The sequence below is a fragment of the Papio anubis genome, chromosome 2 (assembly GCF_008728515.1).
Source record: "Papio anubis isolate 15944 chromosome 2, Panubis1.0, whole genome shotgun sequence".
In the NCBI taxonomy this organism is placed as follows: domain Eukaryota; kingdom Metazoa; phylum Chordata; class Mammalia; order Primates; family Cercopithecidae; genus Papio; species Papio anubis.
In genome coordinates, this window is record NC_044977.1 from 141,954,690 (window position 1) to 141,968,384 (window position 13,695).

Genomic DNA, 13,695 nt, shown 5'->3' on the forward strand with positions numbered 1-13,695 from the left:
TTGAGAAACAATGGGTTAGGGAATAGGAATTAATCTGCCTTATACTATGCATAATGAAAGTTTTCTTTGGTTGTCAGGCATTGGTTGTGAATATGGTTGTACATACACAGGGATGTAAAAGTATGGAAGATAAAGGAACTGGGGCTATTGTGGTAGTTGGACATAACCTAGAAATTGTAAAACTATAATAAAAACCTGGTATCAGTTTCTTGACCTGTTAAGGCCAAAAGATTGGGCAAATGAAAATTTGGTGGTTGAGTTGTGATGATTTGAGATTTTACAATAATATACATTCACACTTCACTTGTAAAGAACTATTAGGGTAACCAATTATAGAAAGCAGTGACCAAAATTCTGAAACTGTTAATGAATTAATCTGTAAGTAGGTGAGGGGGCAGTGTGTATGTGTGTGTGTTGAGAGAGGAGGTTGGGGGTAGAAGGTGGTAAAGGGTGACTGTATCACTAAAATAGTATATAATGAAACTATTCATTGGCCCTCCACCCACAATTTCATTAGAAAAATACTTAGGGAAATATATACAGGTATACTTTGCTTTGTACTTAGTTCTAGGAATTTCGCATATGGAAATGAAGCTATACAAATTTGTATACCAGAATGTCCATCACACTGCATTACTTAAGCCATCCAAACTTGGAAAACATCTACAAGGTTCAGCTTTTTAAGGGGTATGGTTTGAATAAATGATTTTAAGTCCATAGGACAAAATAGTCATTGAAGAATGACATGAGAATGCTTACCAATGAATGTTAATGAGAGTATAAACATGTTACATGACAGTGCACATACATACAGTATTAATATACATGTATTTTACATATGTATTTCTGAAGGCAGTATAGTTTCCAGGTGACTATATTTTGATTTCTAGTGTTTTAATGTTACTTTTGTAATCAAGAAAATTTTAAATGTTTTTTAAATAGAAATTGGATTTTAATTGCACCTACTGTCCTATTCAAAAAGCTATACCATGAAATTACAGAACATTTCAAGTGAACATTAACAGAACCTAGTAACAGTCCTAGCCAGTGCTGCTAAATAAGACACTTCGTAGATTTTTTTTTTACATAAAATTAAAGTAATTTGGAATTTCAAAAAAAAAATTTTTTTTTCCCATAAAAACTCCTAACATAAAGGAACTAGGTCCTTGTTCTAAACTTTGGATTAAAGACTAAGGGAATATAACATCTAATACATACTTACCCATTACTGTGACTTTTTATTTTTTTCCCTTTTCCTATTTTAAAATACTATTTTAGGTTTGATGTTTTTATTTAATTATTATTTTGAAGACTATTACTTATTGCACATCTGTGCGCCAGATACTGAGCCCAACGTTTTGTCCTCACACCCTCACTTAGGTTAAATGAAAATTATGCAAATGACCAAGCAGGTTTAAAAAGGTTAGGGCCACACAATTATGTCCAGTTCCAAACTTTGCTTAACTACCGTGGTAACCTTTGATGTCCTGTTTCTCAGGCCTGTGGTTCTTTTTTATAAAAAAGGGGAAGAGGGATGAGGTATCAGATAGCGGATGTTGAATTCAACCGTTTATTTTCCAAAGTAGAAATACCTATTTTTTCCTGATTATGAACATTTTTTAAAAGGCAATTCGGAAAGTGAAATTTTCCCTCGATATACCATAATTTACAACAGGGTACCAAAATGTACACTGTTTATTTTTGGAATAATTTTGGCAGCAGTCTAAACTTTTTGGGAGATTACCTAACTGCATGTGAATGGTCAGTTACTTTGTATAAAATTCTAAGGTGATGTGATTTCTCTGACCTCAATCGTTATCCCTTTATAGGATATATATAAATAAGACTAATACGGTAAGTAAATGGTAGAACAGACATTTACTGGATCTTAAAGTGGAAAACATGTTTATTAACATTCAAACTCCCCTCATACAAGGCCATATAAAAATCCTTAGCATTTTGATTATACATTAGTCTACATTTTCTACATAGTTACAATGATGTATATAATTTAGCTTTTCATAATACAGTGTTTCAATACATCATTAGTTCTGTTAAACATAAGTCACTTACTTTCAAATCCAATACTTGAACAATTTCCTCTGTACATAGTTTAGCAGGGCTAATTAGCATAAGATGCTATTTATTAAGAGGTATATGATCTGAGTATTAACAGTTGCTGAAGTTTGGTATTTTTATGCAGCATTTTCTTTTTGCTTTGATAACACCACAAAACCCTTAAGGACACTGAAAATTAATAAGTAAAGTTCAGAAACATTAGCTGCTGAATCAAATCTCTACATAACACTATAGTAATTAAAACATTAAAAAAAAAAAAGTGTTGAAATCAGCACTAGTATAGACCGCTCCTGTCAGGATAAGACTGCTTTGGAACAGAAAGGGAAAATACAGCTTTGAGTTTCTTTGTGCTGATAGGAGGAGGAAAGGCTGAGTTACCTTGTTGCCTCTCCCTAATGATTGGCAGGTCAGGTAAATGCCAGAACATACTCCAACTCAACAACTCTAGGTAACTTTATGGAGGTGGAAGCTGGGTTAGTTCATGCTAGGTGGCTGTCGCACTGACCTCATGTATAAAACACAAAACATTTAAATACTGTGATCTAGGTCTTAATTGCAAGCTATACTGAGGATTTTTTTTTTTAAATGTTTTGGCTATACTTTAATTCCAAAAGAAGAGCTGAATTGATGCTTGAGTTACAGCACCAGTCTATTATTAGTGAATGAAGTACACTCTTGCAGATAAATACCAGATCAAAAGTCCTGTTTCAGTAATTTGATTAAACTGTAGAATACTAAAAATAAGTTATTTCTACAGAAATCTTTGAAGGGAGCAAAAAATCAAATTACAGTATATTACCTAAACATTTTAAAGGGAAATAAACCATCTTCTGAAAGTCAAACAGTATTTGCTATGTTGTAATCCCGTTCACCATTAGGCTGCAGCTGGACCACGACATCATGTTCATTAATTTCATTTTCTGCATCACTACTGTCGGTATCTTCATTGTCATCTTCCTCATAGTCTGAAGATTCTGTCATGTTCTGATGTGAGCGGGATTCCGACAAAGCCCCAAATGACTGGGCACTGACAGAAGCTAAAGGTCTAAGTAAAGGGGTATGTTCTGTCACTTCATTTTCTTCTTGACTACTATCTGTGTCAGAGTCTGAATCACCTTGAGAAGGAACAACTTTTTGCTTGCACACTGGACAGGTTTTTTTGGTTTTAGTTAGCCAAGGGTCTACACACTTGCAGTGATAAGCTGTTGAAGCAAAATATACATCTTTAGTATGCTGTGGTTGATACTTTTATATTTAATCTCTTGCCATATTCAGTGTTCTGTATGTATCATGTGGGGACGGGAAGAAAGTTTATAAATTTTTTTTTTTTGAGACGGAGTCTGGCTCTGTCGCCCAGGCTGGAGTGCAGTGGTGCGATCTCCGTTCACTGCAAGCTCCGCCTCCCAGGTTCATGCCATTCTCCTGCCTCAGCCTCCCGAGTAGCTGGGACTACAGGTGCCCGCCACCACGCCCAGCTATTTTTTTGTATTTTTAGTAGAGACGGGGTTTCACTGATAGCCAGGATGGTCTCGATCTCCTGACCTTGTGATCCGCCTGCCTCGGCCTCCCAAAGTGCTGGGATTATGGGCGTGAGCCACTGTACCTGGCCTGAAAGTTTATACATTTTTATAAATACACCTCCATCCTTGAATGAGACCACTAATTAGTACAGGGCCTGGCTTACGGTGTGCCAGTAGCTATTTTCCGTCTCTTCCCCTGGAATATGGAACCTAAATATAAATTACTATATGTAAATTCAAATCAGTATGTAATTACTCATACCATGGGAACAGGGAAGGATTCTGAGTTTGTCTCCATCTTCATACTCATCCAAACAAATGGCACATACATCATACTCATCTCCTGAAAACAGAAAATACGTAGAGAACTATTTTTTCGCCTTTCAAACTTTTCAAGTTAGTCCTCAGTCAGTTACTGCCTTTTGATGTATTTATCTTTGAATGATGCCTTTTGCATCAGACTCAAGGATCTGCTTATCCAAGTTGTAGGACCTGAAGTTTCAATTTAAGTAATTCACATTTTACCTAAACTAGATAGTTTAAAATGGATGACAAATTTGTTTACATTGATTATCTTTGCAAAATATTTTAATAAGAATCATAATTACATCAGTGTTTTACCTAACCAAATGCTAGTTTTGAAATATTTAATGCCAGAAAAATTTCACTACTAAAATTTTCAAACTCAGTCTTAAATAAAAATGGAAACATGAGAACATACTCAAATGTTTAACTATATTAGCAAATAAAAACAGATTCGAAATGAGTCACACTGGGCTTCAAATCTCCAGCATTTACCACGTTCTGCGGTGCTTGGCAAGTTGCTTAGCCTTTGCCATCCAGTTCTTTATCAGTAAAAAGATTAACTTACCTTACAGGTTATAAGGATGAAATGAGATGATACGAGCAAAGGGCCAGACACATAGGTATTCAATAAAGGGTATACTATTAATATTGCCATTTTAATTGTCTTACTGTAGAATTTATCAGTTTTATAATCATAGAAATTTATTAATTCATAGCTCTTTTTGGAGTTTCAGTGTAGTTTTCTAAGTCTTTAAAGGAGCTAGCAGTTTTTTAAATACAGCAGCTTTTTCAGTTAATAGTGGCTTAGACACCACTGTGAGTGCTTGAAAGCACTTCTGTGAGTTTTTTTCCACTACATGCATATGTTGGATAAAAACTTAAAAACTTTTAGGGAACAAAAGACAGTTAAATTCATTGCCTAACCCACATGGAGGGGTAACAACCTTGGAAGACATATCATTATCTGGATGGATAGTCTGGATGAACATGACACATAAAAAAGGTGCTGATAGTTCTTCTGAAACAATCACTTTAATGTCCTAGTCATTTAAAACAGCACATTCAGGAGGAGCCCAAAATAGAAAGCTTTAATGAAAATTAATTTTTGTCCATTACCTTGAATTTGGTTACTATAGTATTTAAATTACATTCTGTAACAAAGGCATGTATACATATGTTAGAACCTTGTGTTTGGAATTTGGTGAGACTTACTAGACTCAACTATTACAAGACTAAAGGACCTCTGATATAGCTGTAATTATTATTTTTATTTATAATTACATAAATCCATTTACATGGACTTTGGGGACAGTTATGCAATTCAGTCATGACTGATTTCTCATACAAATCAAACTTTGAGTCACATCACCTTGTGAAAACGCCTACTAAAAACAAAACAGTTAATGTAGCTGAACAGGAACTGACTGTGGCTCAAAGCTGTGCCAAGGCTCCAAGGCTCATTTTATTGAGGTAGGGAGATCAGCCTGTATTATCCATGTGAGCTCAATGTGATCACAAGGGTTTTGAAAAGTGGAAGAAGGAGGCAGGAAAGTTCAGAGTCGGGGCGATGTGGCTACAGATGAATGGTCAGGGAGATGCAGCTACTGGCTTTGAAGATAGGGGGAAGAAGGGTCACAAGTCAAGGAATGTGAGTGCCCTCCAGAAGCTAGAAAAGGTAAGAAAATGGATTCTTCCCTGGATGCTCCAGAAAGGAACACAGTCCTGCTGACACCTTGGTTTTGGCCCCGTGAGACCTGTGTCAAACTTATAAGCTATAGATAATATATTTTTGTTGTTTTAGGGCACTAAGCTTGTGATGATTTGTTATCAAAGAAATAGGAAACTAATACAGGTATATTTGTCTGGGTTATCTTTAAATGTATGGACTTGATGCTTTGGAGTCACTGAGCTTTCTTATCAATCCTTTGAATTGTTCCAAGTAGTAGATTTATATTAATATCCCATGTTTTGTTGCCATAGCACTTACTTTGAAGATGACAGGTCAAGATGCCAAGGTACAGTTTGTGATCATGGACCAAACTGGAGCTTAGTGCTCTGTAGAAAATTAACCTTTATGGCCTTGGACTTGTGATGACATGGTAAAGCACCTATTAGAATGCCTGGGGTTCCCATCCTGGTCCTTTTATTTATTAGCTATGTAACCTTCTGTAAAACACTTATCTTTATGTTTCAGTTTTCTCAAAGGCAAAACACAAATATTAACATAATTATGTATTAGGGTTGTTGTGAAGATTAAAAGAGATAATGCAGGTAGAGTAATTTACATGGTGTTTCACACATACAATAACTCTTAACCAGTTTTTGCCTAGTGAAACTAGCTGATAGGCATACTTGCTTATCACATGGTAGAAGACTGTCGCTAGGAGGCTATTCTCTAACCAACCTTATGCTTTTGTCCCACCAGATGATCAGCTGCATGCTTACCAAAGGCTAGTGGCAGTGGTCATTGAATCTGTTTTGTTTTACTTAGGGTAATTATGTAATTCAGTTAAATATTCAGCAGTCAATAAACTGTGAGTGTAAAAGACTTCTGGTTTTATTTGAAAGCTAGGTTGAATGCATTAGAAACACTTAAAAAAAAAAAAAAGCTAGTTGTTCCCCTCAACCCATCGCCAGCCAAAAAGCAGTTAAACTGGGTATGGGTAAGAAAACTAAAAGACTGGACAAATGTAAAAAGCAAGGATGAAAGCAGAATCCAGTTTTACCCCATTTTAAAATACTTGAAACTAAAAATGGTAGAAAATGCTTCATGTACCATGGCAATTTGGAAATCCAGCCAGTGGATTCATACTCAAAAGGCTGTGGTCCAACATCAATTGTTGATTGGATTTATAATTACATTTAAAATAGAAATTAAAGGCATTTATCTATTTTTATGATGTATAAGATTTTAAACATTACCTACTGGCTCTGGTAGTATAAGATAAAAGGGCCATAACAAGTGCTTAATAAGTGTTAGTTTTGTTACTATTAGCACCATGCTAGAAAATTCTGTTGCTTAGTTTGGTTCTAAACTGGGGATGATTTTGCTCCCCAAGGACATTTGGTGTTATCTGGAGACATTTTCGGCTTTCATAACTGAGAGTTGCGGCTGGCATCTTGTGGACCAGGGATGGTGCTAAACATCCTATACTGTACTGAACAGCCCCCTAAACCAGAGACATTTTCGGCTTTCATAACTGAGAGTTGCGGCTGGCATCTTGTGGACCAGGGATGGTGCTAAACATCCTATAATGTACTGAACAGCCCCCTAAACCAAAGTATCCCATCTAAATGTCAGTGGTGCTGAGGTGAGAAACCCTCATAGAAACCCCTGCAGGCTAACAAAACTTTGCTAATTCACTATTGGATAAGATGTCAAAAGTTGTGGAAGAAATCAGATTCATGTCTGTTACATGAAACAACAGAGGACCACTTTTGTCTGGAATGTTTTTGGCACTGCTGTAGAATAAAGTTTCAGAAAAATTTCATGAAGGTACTTTTAAAGTAAATCTCATCAGTCTGGGAATGTTAAAACATGTAGCCAGACAGAACTTAGATTGTCTCCTCTCTAAACTTGTTCATCCATGATTTTTCCCCATTTCAAGCCCAAAACTTTGGCTCATCAGATACGGAAAAGCACTGGCCCTTCGTAACAAGACTCACACAAAGACCTAGGCAGCCAAGGCAGTGGCATGAACTGAGTATCAGGCCTAGGCATATCTTTGATGCTTCTTTTCCTTAGAGCCTTCGTACAATCTGTCACTAGATCCTGGAACCTTTTATTTGCAAAACATATTCTGAATCTTTCCCCTTCTCTCCATCGCCTTGATTACTCTGGTCTAATCTTCTAGATTATGCTAAGAGCCTCCTCTCTGGTCTCCCATCTATTCCTGCCCCATGTAGTTTTCAGCAGCTACAGTGATCTTTTAAAAATGAAATATCACATCATGTCATTGTAATTTAAATGGCTTCCCTGAGAATAAAATTTGACCTCCTTATCATGGCCTTCATATAGCTATATATGATCTGATCCCCCTACCCCGCCATCCTGTCTCATCTCATACTAGTCCACCCTTCATTCATGCTGCATCCTTGTGGCCTTCTTTCAGTCTTTGAATAAATACGAAAGTAAGTTAGATGGGGACCTGAATTTGGCCAGGCTGTACCAAAAACATTTGGACATAAAATTAGATTTAGAAAGAGGAATTACCATTTCTAAACAAGGCTTAAAACTGAGCTAGTTAAAATAGTCACAGTGGAGACAAACTGATGTAGAATTGTTCAATACTATACCAAACTAGTCTAGGTATCAAGTAAACCAAGAATAGGTTTCCTCAAAATAAAAGATAAAAGAGATTGAAGATTCAGGGTTAAATACATATAGATGTCACTAGTGATACTGACTTTACATATGTATTATAAGTAATCTGCGTAGGGATGATGCATCATTAGAGTCATGAGTTGCCACTTACACGCTGCTTCTGCCAGTGAAGAAAACAATAGCAGCTTTTTTTCTTACTATTGATTTCTTTTTAATTGCCCTGTAGTCCAAGAGTGTGTTTGATATGAATAGCAGCTTTTTTTCTAGCAAATAAGAAATAAATGAATCTTATTTTTTATTCTTCTTTTCCCTATACCAGTTCCCAAGAAATCAACAAAATACAACAGGATGAAATATTTTAAAAGCCAAATTTGCCTGAGAACTCTTTCTGATTATTTCCAAACCCTGGGCAAAGGAACTAGTATTTATTATTATGGTTAGATTAAAAGCTATTAAAATGTAGTTATAAAAAAAGAAGTCTTTAATAGCTAAAGTAAAAAATTATAAAAATTAACTATTGCTCCATTTTTATGCAATCTACTAAAATGCTGTGTTGCTTTTTTCCAGTCTCTGAAATAAGAATCTTTCCCCTCCTGTACATATTATCTTCAAAAATCTCAATGATTAAGCCATAAAGGAAAAATGCCTGGTAACTTAAAATGTCAGATATGAAATCCACTTTTATCATTTATATTTCAGGGATCTGGCTGCTTTAACATACTAATGGGACAAGGGAGACAGCTCCCAGAGAGCTGCTTAGTAGAGGGATGTTAAGTGAAAACATAAGGATTTTCTATCTGTTAGGAAACAGTGTGTGGTATCTAGTTCTTATGGTTAGACTTGGATAAATACATTAATTGAATGACACAGGAAATACAGGAAACCACATTTTGCTTGAAGAGCAATTTTTGAGGACAATGAGTAATGAAAAAATTTGTAAGGATGCTGGCTGCTTCAGAAGCAAGAAAACAACTAAAAGGCTATTTATTATATGTGCTAGAAATGGGTAAGTTAATACTTAAATCGTTTAACTGTTAATCAGCATGAACATTTCTGAAAGAACTTCAAAAGTGAAGATGAGTAAGATAGGAAGATTTAAGATCCTGTCCCCAAAGTATGGTAAATATGAAAGTTTACAGATATTATATTCAAGTTGTTTTTAAAAGTTTCTGTGAACTGTATTACAAGCTATGCCAATGGAAGATATTTCCAAATGCCAAATTCTTTTTGGTTCATTGCCAAATATTTCCACAACAGAAATACTTTTTAGCACAATGAAGCAGCTGATTACTAGAATAGTTTCTTTTTTTCTTTCTTGTTTTTTTGCAGGTGGGTGGGGAAGGAGTAAGGGTAAGGGTGGGGATTTTATGGTAATACAAATGTTATAGAGTCCCCGAACAATTTTCACTACATTCTAAGCCTATAGAAGTTCTCTTAAAGGCTTCCATGGCTTCCACGGTACAATTAGATGCAATAAGGAGATAATTGCAACAACCAAAGGGTTTTTTTTTCTAACATCTATGTGTACCTGTCAAAACCACTACAGCACACCAGAATATGGTATAACAAATAGACCTTTTACTTAAGATGTCAAATCTCATGATAACCAAAAAATTCTAAAACAAAAATACAACTAGCTCCAACTTACTGTTATTGAAATTTCAAGTGTAATGGTTTTATTTTCCAACTGCTTCATGATTTTGGCAGTCTTCTTTTTAATCATAAAATATGTTTAATGACTGAATTTTGATGACACTAATATTTTATTTTTATTTAAGAGGTTGTTTCGCTTTTGTAATAATAATTGCTACTACTTGTTGAGTTCTATGTGCCAAGCACTATTGTAGGCATTTTTCATAAACTGATTTAAATCCCTCCCAACCACACACCTTGTGAAGTAGGTACTATTAGTTACATTTACACATGAATGGGTGTTTGGCAAGGTTAAGAAACTTGCACAAGGTGACACAGCCAATAAATGGGGGATCCAGAATTCCAGCCCAGGTCTGTTGGGCTCTAAAGCCTCTGCATAGTCTTAGCTGTTATGTTTTATTATATTGCCTCCTAAGTTATGTATGTAGAATTTTTGGTCACATTTAAATATTCCCCTATGATTCACAGTGTTAAGAAATACACTTAAGCAGCTACGTGTTTACTAGGGATGAAAATGTTTCCAATTCATAAGCCAGAACATTTTTTTCTTCAGATATTTAACACAAAGCAGGGATGAAGACCACTTTTTATTCCCATCTCCCATGGTTTCATATTTTTATAAATATTTCTAGAATGCTACACAATAGCAGCTATATTCTGCAACTTCAATTAAAGGTCAAACATTTCTTATATATTCTGATGGTGAGATGATAATGCATATGCTAAAACAATCAGATGACTCCACTGACCGAAAGAGCATTGCATTAGCAACTCTTTGGGGGAAATGTGTTAGTGAATTATTTCATGAATGCAGTAAGAATAAAATGATTGTCTTAGAGGCCATAAATAAATCCATTTAAGTTAAAACCTAAGTCTAGGAATTGATACCCGCTTTGGCCAAATTTCACTTCGGGTACTCTAGCTTAAAAAAAAAAAAAACAAACCAACTTTTCCCTATAGTATTTTAAATAGTCATTCTATATTACTCTTTATTGGTTCTAACTTGGTTGATATTATCTATGCAGATAAACTACAACTGTACCCAAAACCTTTCTGAATACAGATTTATCATCCTGAGGAGAAAAACCAAAGTTAATGGGAGTGTTGGAATGGTAAATATTGTGCCAGACCTCAAGTACTTAAAAAGCATTTCCTAGGCCAGGCACGGTGGCTCATGTCTGTAATCCCAGCACTTTGGGAGGTCGAGGCAGGCGGATCACCTGAGGTCGGGAGTTTGAGAACAGCCTGATCAACATGGAGAAGCTCTGTCTCTACTAAAAATACAAAATCAGCTGGGCGTGGTAACGCACGCCAGTAATCCCAGCTACTCGGGAAGCTGAGGCATGAGAATCGCTTGAACCCTGGAGGCAGAGGTTGTGATGAGCCGATATCGCACCACTGCACGCCAGCCTGGGTGACGAGAGTGAAACTCCGTCTCAAAAAAAAAAAAGGCATTTCCTTATACTAAGTACAGAAGGTTCATTATTCTTCTTTTATTATTCTTTTTCAGGCCACTAGGAAATGAGGGTGTACAACACCCTTCCAGAGCCAACTTCAACAAACTGAAATTTATGTAATTCTAATCTAAAATTTGTTTTTTCTCCCTACATATAAAGGAAATTAAATAAAAAATCTGTCCGTCTCAGTTACACTTGGGGCACTGGGCCTACATTATTTTTGCATAAAGCTGAATTGCTTCTAGATGACTTCTGCTTGTTGATTAGATTAGTCTAATATTTGTTGCAGCCCTCAGAGTGTAAAAGGTGACTACAGGAAGTCATACGTAAAATTTCCTTCTAAATAGTGCATACGAATCAATAATAAAATAGTATGATCCTAACTGAAATGTGAATAAAGGGCATGCCAGTTTACAAAAGCAGAAATATAAATGGATATTTTACCTTGTTAATGTAGAATATGATGAAATGAGTACTATATACTGATAGTAGACTTGAACTTTCAGCAAATCAGTTTGTCTCAAAAATGGTATTTCCTTTTCTCTTTGACATAGTGAGTTAAAGAGGAGAAGGAAAAGTAGGGGTGGGGTGGAGGGAATGACAAGAGAAGGAAAATGGGAAGAATGAAAGCCATGAAATGGTAGTGACTGAAAAGAGTAGGGTAGTATTTACTAGTGTTTGGAGTCAGGAGGTTGAATTGCAGCCCTGCCACTTACCTTTAGCTGCTTGCGTATCCTCAGGCAATTTACTTGACCTTTCTAAGTCTCATATTCCTTATCCATAAAACAGACATGACAGTACTTTCCTAATTAGGCTACTCTGAAAACTAACTGAATTCATATATGCAAAGTACACAGTTTGCTTTCATACTACATAATAGTATGTGTTACATGCTTATAAGACCTAAAATGTGAAATTATCAAATTTTAATTTGGTGCAATGCCCATCCCAAACCAACTTACTCCCAAATAACCCATATGGTACAAACAACACCGACTTCAGTGGAGAGAGGCAAGGGTGGACTAAAGCATGGTTCTCCTATGCATTTACAGCTACAGGCAAATGATAAGAGTGCCATGATACAAATCAACCTATAACACCAACTGTCAGTCTCCTTCAGTCAAAGCTATTACAGTACAGACCTTAGGATCTTTATCTCTGGACATGAGGTAATAAAACAGTTCCTTTTCAAATAACTCATGAATGCACTGATTTCTTAGGAACCATAGCCATGGTAGTAATTCCTCACCCAACTTGCATCCTCAGTTCACTGCTTTGTGGGCCTTCTGAAAAGTATTCCTTTAGAAGAGCTGAGAAGCATTCCCTTTTCTGACAGACAGCAGATATACAGTCACAACTTAGCAGAAACCCTGAGTAGAAAACCACTACAAGAACCAGTACTGGTAGCAAAGCCTGAACGGTAATAAACAAATTGCCAGAGACTCAGTGTGGACAAGTCTGAGAGTTAAAAAACTTCCAGGGGACCCAATGCTTTTGTGAGTTTTACCTCCTGGAGCTCTACCAGGAAAAATCCCCTCAGGTATTAGGGGTGGTCGGGAGAAGCATTATGTTCTAAACAAGGCCTTCCCCCAAGGAAGACTATTTTACCAGATCATAATCTGCTATGGTTTTGAATCTAACTGACCTGGGGAAAGGGAAAAAATAACCAACCCCAGTCAGCTCTAACCTACGTGGAACAGAAGATACCTCCCTCCAGCCATCTGGGAAAAGAAGTGAGGAGCACTTGTGAAGTTCAGACTCTAGGGCCACAGGCTCACTTAAAGACTGAGACAGGCCAAGTGTGGTGGCTCACCTCTGTAATCCCAGCACTTTGGGAGGCTGGGGTGGGAGGAGTGCTTGATTCCAGATGTTCAAGACCAGTCTGGGCAACAGAGAGAGACCCCATTTCTACCCCCCCCCCAAAAAAAAAAAAAAGAAAAGAAAAATTAGCTAGGCATGGTGGTATATGCCAGTAGTCCCAGCTATTTGGGAGGCTGAGGCAGGAGGATGGCTTGAACTCAGGAGGTGGAGGCTGCAGTGAGTCAAGATTATGCCACTGCATTCTAGCCTGGGTACCAGAGTGACAGCTTCATTCTGTCCTAATTGTAAAAAAAGGTTCAGATATAATCATAAAATTATAGAATGCTTCCCCTTCCCCTGTGCCTCACTACTACATGACTAATGGCCTATTTACTGCAATTCTTTTCAACCAGTACATCATGTCCAGCTTTCAACAAAAAATTACAAAGCATACTAAAAGGCAAAAACACAGCTTGAAGAGACAGAGCAGGCATCACAAACAGACTCACATATGGCAGGAATGTTGGAATTATCAGATCAGGAATTTAAAACAACG

The 13,695-nt window shown here is 36.5% G+C and overlaps 1 protein-coding gene across 4 annotated transcripts in view; it reads right to left on the reverse strand.

Moving 5' to 3' along the window:
- Window positions 1-1,877: 1,877 nt before the first annotated feature.
- RNF13 (ring finger protein 13) overlaps window positions 1,878-13,695 on the reverse strand; it is a 159,149-nt gene continuing 147,331 nt past the window's right edge. For 2 of the 4 annotated variants that reach the window (XM_031663680.1, XM_031663682.1), the window contains exons 9-10: window positions 3,862-3,942; window positions 1,878-3,281 (exon numbers count right to left, since the gene is read on the reverse strand). In XM_031663680.1, the coding sequence (XP_031519540.1) occupies window positions 2,917-3,281; window positions 3,862-3,942 (446 nt within the window). In that variant the 3' untranslated portion in view covers window positions 1,878-2,916. The remainder of the gene's footprint in view (window positions 3,282-3,861; window positions 3,943-13,695) is intronic. The other 2 variants (XM_003894959.3, XM_031663681.1) reach the window with 1 other exon arrangement.